Source organism: Zootoca vivipara, chromosome 7 (genome assembly GCF_965207765.1).
Source record: "Zootoca vivipara chromosome 7, rZooViv2.hap1.1, whole genome shotgun sequence".
In the NCBI taxonomy this organism is placed as follows: Eukaryota; Metazoa; Chordata; class Lepidosauria; order Squamata; family Lacertidae; genus Zootoca; species Zootoca vivipara.
In genome coordinates, this window is record NC_142590.1 from 57,176,596 (window position 1) to 57,191,214 (window position 14,619).

At 48.3% G+C, this 14,619-nt stretch overlaps 1 protein-coding gene and 1 pseudogene across 4 annotated transcripts in view; both read left to right on the forward strand.

The window, feature by feature from the left end:
* Positions 1 to 5,722, forward strand: part of LOC118088518 (C4b-binding protein alpha chain) — a 32,107-nt gene extending 26,385 nt beyond the window's left edge. For all 4 annotated transcript variants that reach the window (XM_088673396.1, XM_088673398.1, XM_088673400.1 and 1 more), the window contains 3 exons: positions 2,555 to 2,584; positions 3,602 to 3,677; positions 4,754 to 5,722. In XM_088673396.1, the coding sequence (XP_088529522.1) occupies positions 2,555 to 2,584; positions 3,602 to 3,677; positions 4,754 to 4,862 (215 nt within the window). In that variant the 3' untranslated portion in view covers positions 4,863 to 5,722. The remainder of the gene's footprint in view (positions 1 to 2,554; positions 2,585 to 3,601; positions 3,678 to 4,753) is intronic.
* A 7,782-nt stretch (positions 5,723 to 13,504) lies between these two features.
* LOC148685093 (uncharacterized) overlaps positions 13,505 to 14,619 on the forward strand; it is a 144,798-nt pseudogene continuing 143,683 nt past the window's right edge.

Genomic DNA, 14,619 nt, shown 5'->3' on the forward strand with positions numbered 1-14,619 from the left:
GCATATCCGCGGCTATGAGTTGGGCCAGACTTATTCAGGGACATCCCCATGGAGGCCATGCTTTCCATGAAGTCCCGAGTGGCCCCTTTAAGGTAATGTCAGCGTGGATGTTAAAATCCCCTAGGACAACCAAACTAGGCATCTCCAGGAGAACATCTGTCACAACCTGAAGCAGCTCAGGCAGGGAATCCTTGGTGCAGCGGGGATGTTGATACACCAAAAGGAATCCTGTACTGCCCCTATTGCCCAACTTCCAGAACATACACTCAGAGAACTGGGTCTTCCCAATAGGACACCTGGTGCAAACTAATGACTTCCTAAAGATCAATGCAACCCCCCCCTCCCCGCCCACAAGGCCTGGGTTGCTGTGTGTAAGAGAAACCTGGTGACAAGGACAGGCCCATCTGCTTCATCCAGCCAAGTCTCTGTTACACATGCCAGGTCAAGTCCTCCATCCACAATCAAGTCATGGATGGCAGTGGTCTTATGAATCATAGACCTGGCATTGCACAGCAGCACCTTCAGGTCTTGTGGGTATCCCTTGCTGATTCCAGTGTCCGTCCAGACAAGACAAGACCCGGAGGCAGGGATAGTCCTCAAACGACTAAACCTGCCTCCTCGGTAATGACATGGTCTGGTCTTAGCGTAACTCCTCCTCCTACCCGTGATCACTGAGATCGGTTGTCCTAGTACATCCCCCTGTGGAATAGGGGGGGAATAACACTTCTAATGAGTGTGGCAGCTTTTTAAAAATAGGAAATGGTTTTGAGCTGAGAAAGGGAAGTTGCCTTCCATCCAGACAGTTGGTAGCTTGTTCAGTATTATCAACTCAGACTGGTAGCAAGTCTCCAGGTTTTCAGACAGGGGACATCCTGGGTGCTACCTGGAGATGCTGGGTATTGAACCTGGCACCTTCCACATAAAAAGGTCCTTTTTATGTATTTATCTTCTTGTGACTACGCTTCCTCTGCATTAGAGAGGACCCATTCATCTGATCTGCCCCCCTGAGACTTAATGGAATTTGATGGGTTCTTCTGGGGCATTTTGTAGTAGACAGCCAACAGTTCTCCTGAGACCTTAATCTCACATTGAAATAGGGAGATACAGCGGGCTTTTGACATAATTGACCCTGGATCCCTTCTCTGGCACTGTTGAGCCCACTTTGCTTCCTGGTTTTCTGTGGTACTTACAGCAGTGAAGCAGGCTGGATGACAACTAGAGTGCAAGAGATGTAAGGCTCCATATGAAGTTAACCAGACACATGTTGGAGTGTATGGCAGTGAAAGCTACAAAGGCTTATTTTGCTGTCTTGTTATTAGTCCTGAACAACTTGAAACCAGGGAACACCTTAGCTTGTATACTGCTGCCTGGACACTTTGACCCTCAGGACCTACACTCTCAGTAGTGCCATGTTCTCCTGAGGTTCATCTTATGTCCAATAAGACCAGGGACTTTAGTGTGGCAGCACCTGCCCTTTGGATTGTGCTTCAAGTGAACATCAGGCAGCCATCTTGTCATATAGGCAGCTGCCTTTCCTTGGAAGGTGTTTCAGCTGTGTTGCTACCGTATATGCCGGCTTATAAGGCGACTGGGTGTATAAGACGACCCCCTAATTTCCAAGTTAAAATATAGAGTTTGGGATATTCTCTATATTTTATGTACTTGCGATTTCTGGCGCAGCGGGGACTCGCCGAGCAGCGCCGGAATCGCGTCTTCGCAGCCACAGAAGTGATTTCTGCCCATATCCAAAATATCTGCAGCGCCAGAAATTGCTTCTGAGCATGTCCTCATGTCCGCACATGCTCAGAAGCGATTTCTGGCGCTGTGGACATTTTGGATATGGGCGATTTCTGGCGCTGCTCGGCGAGTCTCTGTGCTGCTCGGTGAGTCCCCGGTTTAGCGCAGCACACGGAGGACTTGCCGAGCGGGCACTACCCGGTGTATAAGATGACCCCCGAATTTTGAGACGATTTTCTGGGGTTAAAAAGCCGTCTTATACGCTGGAATATATGGTATATTAACTTTATCTACAGATTTGTAATATATTTTGTATTTGATTTATGGGTGTAAGACTTAAAAATATATTTGTATGCTCAGACTTTCGTGACTAGATATTATTCTATTTTAGATTCTATACAGTATATGTCTCTGACATTGTTTATTGTTTGCTGTTGATTTTATTTGAGTTTATTTATATTTTAATACTTACTAAAATGTTTAACATGTTTAACATTTCAGTATTCAATTTTATTTTATTTTATTTTATTATATAAACTGCCTTGGGATGTTTGGAAAGGAAGAGGCTTAAATAAGTAATTTAAAGGAAAAAAATAGAATGTATGTGAATTTTTTTAAAGTGGGAAACCCATTTCTTGGTTCCATCTTCCACTGTGTACTGGAGTAGATTATCTCCAGTTATTAGTTGTACTTTGTTTTATTCAGTGTGACACACATAAATGCATACTTCCATAGAAAGAGAGAGAGCACACTACGATCTGTCACAATTGCATTGCTTCAAATTTTAGCTCACACTTTTTATTTACTTTTTTTCTAGATTCTGACAACACCCCAGCAATTATTATCGGTAAGCACTTACAGAATAAGTTACTTGGGTGTACAATCGCTGCTATTGTACTTTCATGCCTTGTGGTAATGTGTGTTTCCTTTACTTTTTTATCCAGTTTTGGTTTAAATGTTGAAGACTCCAACTTGGAGAAGATATTAATTCTTTTCAAATATGCTTAGGGTGCAAACTTTTCTCCAAGATCTGCTGTTTATTTATTTATTTGGTGAGGCCAGCTCTGCTTCCTCCACTAACTTTGCTCCTGTAATGTACATAAAGGTAAAGGGGCCCCTGACCATTAGGTCCAGTCATGACCAATTCTGGGGTTGTGGCGCTCATCTCGCTTTATTGGCCGAGGGAGCCAGCGTACAGCTTCCAGGTAATGTGGCCAGCATAACAAAGCCACTTCTGGAGAACCAGAGCAGCACACGGAAATGCCGTTTACCTTCCTGACGGAGCAGTACCTATTTATCTACCTGCACTTGACGTGTTTTCGAACTGCTAGGTTGGCAGGAGCTGGGACTGAGCAACGGGAGCTCACCCCATTGCAGGGATTCAAACCATTGCAGGGATTCAAATTCCCCTTGAATTGGGGAAGGCAGCCAGTGAAAACGTCCCCGCACCGGCACGCTTTGGCTCCAGGTGATGGGGCGAAAGCGCGCCGATGCGGGGGCGTTTTGCCGGCTGCCTTCCCCTTGACTTGGGGAAGGCAGCCAGCGAAAACACCTGACAGATCCAGGATTTCCTCCCTCCCCCCGCCCGACAGAAGTGCGGCGATGTGGCCAAGGGGAAGGCAGGCGGCAAAAAGCCCTGGCAATTTTTCACTGCACGCTGGACTTTGCAGTTGGAGGTTTGTTTTTCTATGGCCACGCTTCGCAAGACGAAGCGGCGGCCATAGAAAAACTTGTCGTCTTGCGAGGCAACCTCTGATCGCAAAATCCATTTGTCTAGCGAAAAATTCGTCTTGCAGGGCATTCGTTAAGTGAGGCACCACTGTACAATATATCACTGGATTTATTTCTCTTTTTTTCCTTCAAGGATTTGTCCTGGCTTGTTTAGTTGTGCCTTGTCTAGTTACTGCGTTTTGGAAATACAGGTCTTCCATGAAAAATAGGTGAGTCAGCCCAAGAGAAGCTGTCCCTGATTCTCTGTAGCCTTCTTGGTTGCTGAATGAGCTACCATATGCTTCTTGACTTCACTTTGCCTTCTACTTTGCTTACACTTTCTACATACATGTGCTTAATGTTCAGAAAGGGCTTGCACATTTTTTGTTGAACAGTTGCACTAATCTGCTAGCACAGTAATTTTTCTGGAATGGCTAGTCAGTATTTTATCCCATTTGGTGTTCTGATGTGTCCATCCTAATACTGACTTGCCAATGACTATTCTGGCCCTGAAAATCTTGAAATCTACTATTAAATAAAGTTATAAAACATTCCCTCTTTTACAAATGTGTATTGCAGTCTGTGGCTTTTGCTTTCAGACATAGTAAGAAAATGGTTTTTATTTTATTTTTTTGTATCCGGGGCTTTCCATTTTTGTTGTAGCATTGTATGCATGATTTTACTGTTTTGATATGATGCATATATCTTCCTGTAGCTTTGTGAGTGCTAATTAAGCTGTTTCCATAGATTAATACAGAAATTATTTACTCATTATGAATATCCAGTGCAATAATTTCTGTCCCAGGTAGGTTACATGTCTTTTAAGTCTTTTGTGGGACTCAGATTTGATACCAAAGCATGCTGATTGTTTTGTCAAAGGCAAGATTTCTGTTTGATGCAGAGGCAATAACAACCCCAGTGGAGAGAAGGGCAGGCTCATCTACAGTAAGAAGAATCTGTTAGGAGTCACTATTTTCTACAGTTAGTGTGTTAGTCTCCCACGCTTATATCTGTTTTGCTTATATGATCCTAATTCACTTTATTTGCTGTTCTTCTAATATCCTTCAGTGGCTAACAATCAGTGCATTACTTCTGTAGCTTCTGCAATTGATTTTCCTGCCCAAGAAGCAACAGCAGTGCTGCTTCAGTGTGAAAGTTACATTACCTTTAAAATTTGAATAACATGAAGTGGAATGCAGATGTATTTGTGTGTTGATTTTTTGTTTCCTAACAGGAAAACAAAACAAAATGATGTAATGTTTGGAACATAGGTATTAATTTTAAATATTTTATTTTATTTTTACAGAGGACCTGAAGCTCCTTCTAGGCCTGCTCAATTTGACAAGTCGGTATCAAAATCTGGATTGGAACCCAAAGGTTCTCAATTGAACAAAGTTTCTTCAGTACAACTGTAATCCAGCACCCTTCCAGCTGATCATTAATTCCTAACAGTTCTGATTTTTACAACTGGAAATGAGAATTGAGGGAAGGACTATGTGGAAAGTCAAAGCAATTTTCATTAAAAACTGGCCATCCAGGCTATTCAGCTACTTGAAGCATGAAGCAGTACTAGACCCCAACACAACTCTCATCATTTGCTCTTACTTTTGCGTAGAACTGGGTTCCAGTTTCCCTTGAAGAATGTCTCTTTAAGTGCCTTAATCAAATACAGAGCCAAACAGAACTGATTGTGTATCTATGCTGGCAAGGTGTTTTACTATTTCTTCAAACCTTGTAAAGATGTAATGGGTTCTGTGTAGGAAATGTGAAATGTTACCATTTGTTTCCTAGAATCTTGTTCATCTCATGAAACGGAGGGGGCAAGTGTAGCTGTTAAAATTTACCAAACTTTTGACTTCCTCAAGCCTTTCTCATGCAGAATTCTAAAAGCTGCCTTGATTTCCTTTTCAAAAGTGTAAACAATAATATATGCCTAATATTATATGTGCCATATATGTCATAGGCAAACAAAAGCTCTGCATCCTTAACCAAAAAAATCCAGGAACACTTTTACAACACCTTAATTTCAGTGGGAACAAGTTAAGTAAAATAACTCTCCCATTAAAATCATTTAGAGTGAAAAGTGCAGTGCTTCAGATAGCTTGAATTCAAGCTTGCTCTATTCATGAAGGTATTTTGTCTGTTATACTTTGTTTTTTTAAATCTAATTGTGCATCTTTATTTAAATTGATTAAATATGTATAGAGAAGAAATGTTGTTTATCTTAGAATGTGTGCAAATAAATTAAAATGTTGAATAAAAGACAACAACAAAACTGTTTATTGTGAGGACCATGCCTGTACACAAATATCAACACAACAATAATTAAAAATGTTAAAATTCATTACATACTATCCCAACAAAACCTTCATCCCACAAAACAGAAAGAGAAGGAAAACAAGCAAAGAGTTAAACAGAAGATGAAGGGGTATTTACTTTATCATCTATAAATATTTCCCTGGCTTTCATGGCCTTCATCACAAAGACTGCTACCACATGGGTAATTCGTGGGTTAGCATTAACTAACAAAAATTTTACTCTATCTTCAGGATTTATTATAGAGTTGGGTATAGTTTGCAGCATCGCGTCTCTAAAGCCCGAGTAAATGGGGCAATAGAGAAGGTAATGTATAAGATCCTCTTTAATTTTCGTGAAGCAAGGGCATAAACGGTGTTCTGCTGGGATTTTTGTAAATCTACCAGTCAGGTATGCAGTTGGCAATGTTTGAAACCGAGCCATGGTGAAAGCTCTCCGAAGGGTGGGATCAGTGATATCCACCAGGTAGTTGGCACAGATTTTGACTGCCTTTACTCGGGGGAACCAGTAGGAAAACCCAGAATTTTTTATCTTCGTGGTGTCTAAAAAGGCGTCTTTTTCAAAGATCCATTCCCGAACTTTATCAAGGCTCCACAGTTTGAGAGTATTAAACTCTGGTAGATTGTATCTGGATACAATATCTAATAGGTTTTGACACCAAGTAGTATTAAGTTGTAAAGATACAAAGGCTTGTTTAGCCAATAAGGTGTTTGAGGCATCTGCAAGGTTGATAAAAAACGCAGAAATCTTAAGTGGGCCCTGGCAGACACAGAAGGTAATCCTACTTCCACTCTTAAGAAGGCTGCTGGAGTACCCTGAGGGAGGCCTAGAATTCTTCTGAGATAAAAATATTGGAAGATTTCAAGCCGTTCTAGCAGCTTCTGATTCCATCCCCAGAGTTCTACCCCATATAGCATCTAGGGAATCACGTTTCCAACAAGAGCTTTTAGTGCCGGGATCACCAGTTGCCCTCCCCTCGTATAGAAAAAGCTGAGCAGAGCACCGATTGTCCTACGTGTTAGAAGGGCTACAGCCTTGCAGTGGGCAAGCCAGCTAGATGTAGCTTGGAAATTTATACCAAGATATTTTTAAAAAAGGACACTGTTCAATTATGTGTTCATCTAAAGACCATCTAAATGTGTGGCAAGCTCTAGTAAACACCACAATTTTGGTTTTGTCATAATTTATTTTTAGAGAGTCTTGGGAACAATAAGCTGCGAGCCCCTCCAGCATGCTGTGTAGACCCCTTCGAGTAAGTGCCATGACAGCCATGTCATCAGCATATAGCAATATATTCAGGTGTTTGCCTTCCAGGGCAGGAGCTGATGACTTGTACTTCGCCATATGTTGAACAATGTCATTTATATAAAAATTAAAGAGGAACGGCGCTAACAAGCAACCCTGTTTAAGCCCTTTCCCCAGTGGCATTGGGTCAGTATAGTTGCCTGACATCCCAGTTCTGAATTTGACTGTGGTGTCTGTATGTAACTCCCTAAGCATTTTGAGAAGTCGTCTATCAATATCTGTTTCATATAGTTTTTGCCATAATTTGTCCCTACAAATTGAATCAAAAGCAGATGTAAGATCTACAAAAGCCACAAAAAGTTTGCTCTTACCGTGTTTCCCCTTTTTTAAGACACCGTCTTATAACTTTTTTTCCTCAAAAAAACACACGGTGGCTTATTTTCAGGGGGTGTCTTTTTTTTTAAGTGCTGGTACAACTGGGTCCCACTGGCTCAGGACACTCGGTGCTCTCTTCCGCGCACATTATAAACACCACACTCTAGCCTACTGTGCTATCCAGGTTTTACTGTCAACCAGGCTGGCAGCAGCTCTCCAGAATTTCAAACTTGGGGGTACCTGGGGGTTAAACCTGGGATCCTTCTGCTCCCCGGGCTCTCTCACGCCGGCCGAGGAATGAGGAGGGAGGCCGTGACCCGTCCCGCTCTGAGATGCTTGTGAGGGAAGCGCGAGGGGGACGAGGCTTGGGCCCATGCCCCTGGCGCGCGCGCGCGGCTGAATGACGAGCCGAAGCGGAACCTTTTCTCTGTGGGGGGGGGGAGACGCGCGCGCGCGCAAACACACACACACACACACACACACACACACACTGAGAGAGAGACACGCACAGGGAGAGAAAGAAAGAGACGCGCGCACACACACACACACACAGAGAGACGCACGGGGGAGAGAGAGAAAGAGACGCGCGCACACACACACAGAGAGAGATGGACGCACGGGGGAGAGAAAGAAAGAGACGCGCACAAACACACACACAGAGAGAGACGGATGCACGGGGAGAGAAAGAAAGAGACGCGCACAAACACACACACAGAGAGAGACGGATGCACGGGGAGAGAAAGAAAGAGACGCGCACAAACACACACACAGAGAGAGACGGACGCACGGGGGAGAGAAAGAAAGAGACGCGCACAAACACACACACAGAGAGAGACGGATGCACGGGGAGAGAAAGAAAGAGACGCGCACAAACACACACACAGAGAGAGACGGATGCACGGGGAGAGAAAGAAAGAGACGCGCACAAACACACACACAGAGAGAGACGGATGCACGGGGAGAGAAAGAAAGAGACGCGCACAAACACACACACAGAGAGAGACGGATGCACGGGGAGAGAAAGAAAGAGACGCGCACAAACACACACACAGAGAGACGCACGGGGGGGAGAGAGAGAGACGCGCGCGCACACACGCACACACACACACACAGAGAGAGAGACGGACGCACAGGAAGAGAAAGAAAGAGACGCGCACACACAGAGAGAGAGACGCACGGGGGAGAGAGAGAAAGAGACGCGCGCACACACACACACACAGAGAGAGACGGACGCACGGGGGAGAGAAAGAAAGAGACGCGCGCGCACACACACACACACAGAGACGCACGGGGGAGAGAGAGAAAGAGACGCGCGCACACACACACACACACACACAGAGACGGATGCACGGGGAGAGAAAGAAAGAGACGCGCACAAACACACACACAGAGAGAGACGGACGCACAGGGAGAGAAAGAAAGAGACACGCGCACACACAGAGAGCGTGCAGCTGCAGCACACACAGAGAGCGTGCGGCTGCAGCGCTCACGAAGCAGCGCTGCACTTAGGGGAAGATGGCCAGGGAGGGGGGCTGCGGGGTCAAGGCAATGCGTGAAAGGGAGGGATGGCGAGGAAGAAGTGGGGAGTGAAGTGATCGGGGCTTTAACATGCCCGCACGCGCAAAAGGGAGGCTCGGAATGTGGAGATCGGTTCTGGCTGCTTCTCTTAAAGTGCCGCAAGTAACGAGCCTCTCTCTCTTTCCTCCTGCCGCTCGTGCCCTTGGTGCTTCGTGCGGCGCTGCTTCACGCTTTGTCAGCGCTGCAGCCGCCACCGCTTCTGGGCACCCACCCGACCCCGCAGGCTTCCTCCTCCTGCCGCGGCCGGCATTGCAGGAGCTGGGTCCTGCTGGCTGGTGCTCCGTGCGGCACTGCTGCACGCTTTATTGGCACTAAAGCAGCCACCGCCGCTTCCGGGCACTGACCCGACCCGGCAGGCTTCCTCCTCCTGTCGCGGCCGGCATGCTGGGTCCTGCTAGCTGGTGCGGAAGTATGGCTTATTTTCGGGGTATGTCTTATAGCTCTCAAATGGTTAAAAACCCTGCCATGGCTTACTTTCTGACTACGTATTAAAAAAGGGGAAACACGGTATGTACCTTTGTATACTTATCTATCATTGTCTGTAATACCATACAATGACCTGTTGTGCTATGGCCCTTTCTGAACCCTGCCTGTTCCGGATTAAACAAGTTAGAGTGGTCAGCCCAGTCAACCAATTTATTTAGCAGGTAACGAGTACAGTGGTGCCTCGCTTTACGAATGCCTCGCATAATGAAAAACTCGCTAGACGAAAGAGTTTTGTGTTGTGCGAGGCATTCGTAAGACGACAAAATTTTCTATGACCGCCGCTTCGTCTTACGAAGCGCGGCCATAGAAAGTGACTAAGGAAGATCAGCTGTCAGCGCGGGAAGCTGACAGCTAATCTTCCTTTGCCAGGGGGGATGGAGCCAAAACGCGGCGGTGCGGCGGCTGCCCCTGCCTGTCTTCCCCTTGGCTCGGGGAAGACAGGCGGGGGCAAGCAGCGCTCGCTGCGATTCGGCTCCGTCACCCGCCGCCGCCTCTCGCCCTGCACCCGAGACACGGAGCACAACTTCGGAGGTCTCCGAAGTTGCGCTCCGTGTCTGGGGAGGCTGGCAAGAGGCGGCGGTGGGAGAAGGTCTTCCCCCGCCTCTAGCGCCGCACCCCAGACACGGCGCGCAACTTCGGAGGTCTCCGAAACTGCGCTCCATGTTGGGGGAGGCAGGCAAGGTGGTGGCTGGGAGAAGAGAGCTTCTCCCCCCGCCGCCTCGCACACAGATGGCATCGGACGGGGCTTCGGAGACCTCCGAAGCCCCGTCGCATGCTGCTGCCAGTCCCCCAGAGCCTATAGGAACGCATTGATTAAGTTTCAATGCATTCCTATGGGAAACTGGGACTTGCTAGACGAAAAATTTGTTACACGAATTGACCCGTGGAACGAATTAATTTCGTCTAGCGAGGCACCACTGTATAAAGTTTATACGCGATGTCCAGGAGACATATGGGCCTATAGTTTGACGGGTCTTGGGGGTCCCCCTTCTTATAGATAGGGACTACCAGACTCAGTTTCCAGTTTTCTGGGATTTTGCATGTATCATTTATTACCGTAAAAAGTTGGGCCAAAATAGCGGCCTACCACTGGGCATTTAGTTTAAACACCTCCGGAGGAATCATATCCTCACCGGGAGCTTTGCCATTCTTGAGTGTTTCAGTTAGCTGTAAACATTCTGATTCGGTAACAGGATCCCAGCCCATTAATAGATCATTTTTAAGAGGAGGAAACTGGCTCGGTTCAGCAATGTTTGGAGCTGTATATAGCCGGGGGAAATGTTGGTACCATAAGTTAGATGAAATACTGTTGATTAGAATTTCCCCTTTGGGTGAAACTCCCTTAGCAATTAGAATCATAGAGTTGGAAGAGACCACAAGGGCCATCCAGTCCAACCCCCTGCCAAGCAGGAAACACCATCAAAGCATTCTTGACATATGCCTGTCAAGCCTCTGCTTAAAGACCTCCAAAGAAGGAGACTCCACCACACTCCTTGGTAGCAAATTCCACTGCCGAACAACTCTTACTGTCAGGAAGTTCTTCCTAATGTTTAGGTGGAATCTTCTTTCTTGAAGTTTGAATCCATTGCTCTGTGTCCGCTTCTCTGGAGCAGCAGAAAACAATCTTTCTCCCTCCTCCATATGACATCCTTTCATATATTTGAACATGGCTATCATATCACCCCTTAACCTTCTCTTCTCCAGGCTAAACATACCCAGCTCCCTAAGCCGTTCCTCATAAGGCATCGTTTCCAGGCCTTTGACCATTTTGGTTGCCCTCTTCTGGACACGTTCCAGCTTGTCAGTATCCTTCTTGAACTGTGGTGCCCAGAACTGGACACAGTACTCCAGGTGAGGTAATAAAAGACACTAAGTATTTTTACTAGCTTTTCTACTCCCAATGTGATTATGCAGTACAGCTTGGGTTGATATAGCTAATGCTACATAGCTGTTTCAAATTGCTTTCTGGCTATGCATAGATGCACGATGCAGTGAAGATACAGTGGTACCTCGGGTTACAGTCGCTTCAGGTTACAGACTCTGCTAACCCAGAAATAGTACCTCAGATTAAGAATTTTGCTTCAGGATGAGAACAGAAATCGTGTGGCGGCGGACAGGGGCGTACCCAGGATCAAAATTAGGGGGGGCAAGGGGCGGGGGCAAGGGGCGGGAGGGGAGGGGCACAGTGGGAATGTGGGCGGGGCTACATGGCCTGCGTCCTCCCAGCTCTTCTGAGGAGGCAGCCCCAGGCTCTTGTTCCCGGCGCGAAGCTCCAGAGGCGCACGGGGAACGCAAGCCTGGGGCTGCCTCCTTCGCGCCTCCCAGGTCTTCCGAGGAGGCGGCCCCAAGCTCCCGTTCCCGGCGCGAAGCTCCAGAGGTGCGCGGGGAATGCGAGCCTGTGGTTGCCTCCTCCACTTACACTCCCCGCTCCCGCTTAGCGCTTCTCCGCTTACGCTCCCCTCGTGCCTCTGGAGCTTTGCGCTGGGAGCCGGAGCCTGGGGCTGCCACACTGCGCCCCTTAGCCTTTTGCTTCTGGGGGGGCAATTGCCCCCTCCTGCCCCCCTGCCCACGGCACTGGTCGCCCCTCTGGGCAGCTCGCCCCATCCCCTGGGTGCGCTGTTTCTGCCCCGAGCGCAGACGGCTCAGCCTCCTCCTCCTCTGCTTCCCACCCGGCTCCCCTCTGTGCCTCCTGGGCTGGCTCCGCAGCCACTGTCCCTGGCTGAGCTGCCCCTGCAGCTGCTCTGCATAGACATCAAGGCATCCAGCCAGAAAAGTGAGTGTGAGTGCCTCGATCCGGGGAGAAAGTGGGGGGAGGGAGGATCTTGGAAGGGTTGAAGGAGCCTGCAGTGTGTGTGTGTGTGTGTGTGCGTGCGTGTGTGTGTGTGCGCGCGCGTGTGTGCGTGTGTGTGTGTGCGCGCGCGTGTGTGCGCGTGTTTGCTGCTGCTAACTGACTGTATTTCGAATTGGGGGAGTGTCTGTTTCTCCTGCTGCAGGGGAGAAAACTACAAAGAAGTGACTTCTTGGTGGGGGTGGTCGGGCTGGAGTGGGGAGAACAAGCGAGGATCCCTCTGTCTCTTATGTTTACACCCCACCGCTTTTGCAGCTCGATAGTGGGAGGGGGAGAGGAGAAAGTGTGATGGGTTATGGAAAGGGGAAAGGGGGGAGGGCTGGTCTGTTTCTTTCTGGCTGGGGCCGCGTGCCCCGCTTTTTGCATTGAGATTTCTTCTTTCTTTTTAGCTTGGGGGGGGCAGCTGGCTTCTAGAGTAGGGCAGCTGCCCTAACTTGCCCCGTGGTGGGTACGCCCTTGGCGGGAGAGTGGCAGCAGCGGGAGGCCCCATTAGCTAAAGTGGTACCTCAGGTTAAGAACAGTTTCCGGTTAAGAACGGACCTCTAGAATGAATTAAGTTCTTAACCCGAGGTACCACTGTAAATGTTTGTGGGCGGGTACTTAACTTCTCCTTTACAGCACCTAGCCAAGCATTTTGTGCATTTTTTCCTTATGTAAAGCCTCACGAGATGGTGCCTTGGACAGAAGTGTGCGTTCTCAGTATCTCAGGTGGGCCCTAGTATCTCAAGTGTTGCTGCTGATCAATGCCAGGTCGGTGAATGGCAAAACTGCCATCGAGGACTTGATCTGGGATGAGCATACTGGCCTGGCTTGTATTACAGAGACCTGGTTGGATGAACTGGTGGTTGAGTTGGTTGGATGAACAAGCTTGTGCTGGGGGACTTTAACATTCACGCTGAGACATCTCTTGTCAGAAGCATGAGTCTGTCCCAAGTAATTTCTGGCCCTACTCAGCTTTGGCCACTGGAATTATCTGTACAGCAGGAGGCAAAATCAGTGGAGTGGGGTGGGGAGGCTGAGCTGCAATGGTTTATCATGATTGCATCTCCCCTGACCAGGTGCCCTTTCTCCCAGTTTGCTGGGTTTGATTGTGTGTATCTGAAGATGGGTGGCTGGGACAAAATAGGGATTCTGTTGCTGTACCCTGGGGCTCAGTCTCCCTCAGCTAGCCAAGGAGGTCTTGGGTAGCTGGAGTCCCCCAAGCTTGTGATGGGGGACTTTAACATTCATGCTGATACACCTCTTGTCAGAAGCATGAGTCTGTCCCAAGTAATTTCTGGCCCTACTCATGCAGCTGGGCACACTCTGGACTTGGTATTCTGTGCAGAATTGGATGGTGGTGATCTTAGAGTGCAGGAACTTTCTATAGCTCCATTGTCATGGTTGGATCACTATTTTATGGAGTTCAGACCCGCCCTGCATGCCAAGACAGGCTCTGGCAGATTGAGTGGACAAGACTAATAGTGGTCCAGTGGTCAATAAAGCAGTTTCTCCACGTGTTGTAGAAAGAACCTGGGTAGGTAGCCCATCTAGGATGAGTAAATCTCTGATCCTAACTCTCCCGCTGCCTTGTAAGATCTCTAGGAGAAGAAAAGGCCTTTTTTAACCCTACATAAATTCAGAATAAGAGTCCCAAAGATGGTTGGATGGCTCCTTTCGGCAGCTGCTGCAGCTCAGCTAGAGCCAACCGTATCGCTCTACTTTCCGCATCAAAGCGGTCGAAAGGGGTCTTGCCACGCGCAGATCCCGCGATCTCTTCCCCCGGGCGGTGCAGAGAGCAGACCCAGCACCACGCGGCTCTTCTCCCCACGTCTCCCACCCGCCAATCCCGAGCGCGCGACCTGGCCGCCACCTCCAACCGGCATGCGCGCGGCACTGGGGCGTTAAGGCCGGGAACCGATAACGGCGGAGACAGCTCCCTCTCCTCGCCCTCCTGGAGCGCCTGAGCTCAAACCACGCTAGTGCTCACGCCCCTTGGCTGAAAAAAAGCGCCGCGGCTCCCTTCCCCTCGAGTTGTTTCCCGGGCCAGCCACGTCGCCTTGCTTTTCCGTTGCGGAGGGAGCTGCGGGGCTTTCTGTTTTTTTCTGACTTGCCCCTAACGGTTCTCCTTTTTGTGCTGCTGCGATGGCCCCTCTCACATGCTACTTTGGCGGGCCTTCTTTGTCGCCGCCGCCGCCGCTGCTCCTGCTGCTGTTTCTCTCGTTGTCCAGAGTTCGAGGTGAGGCGGGGTGTGAGGTAGGAATGCCTTTGGGTCGTGCCTCGCCTTGCCGAAAAGACGAAAAATCTGGCACCTTAAAAGTTGTCTGAGGGCTTTCTCAGGGATG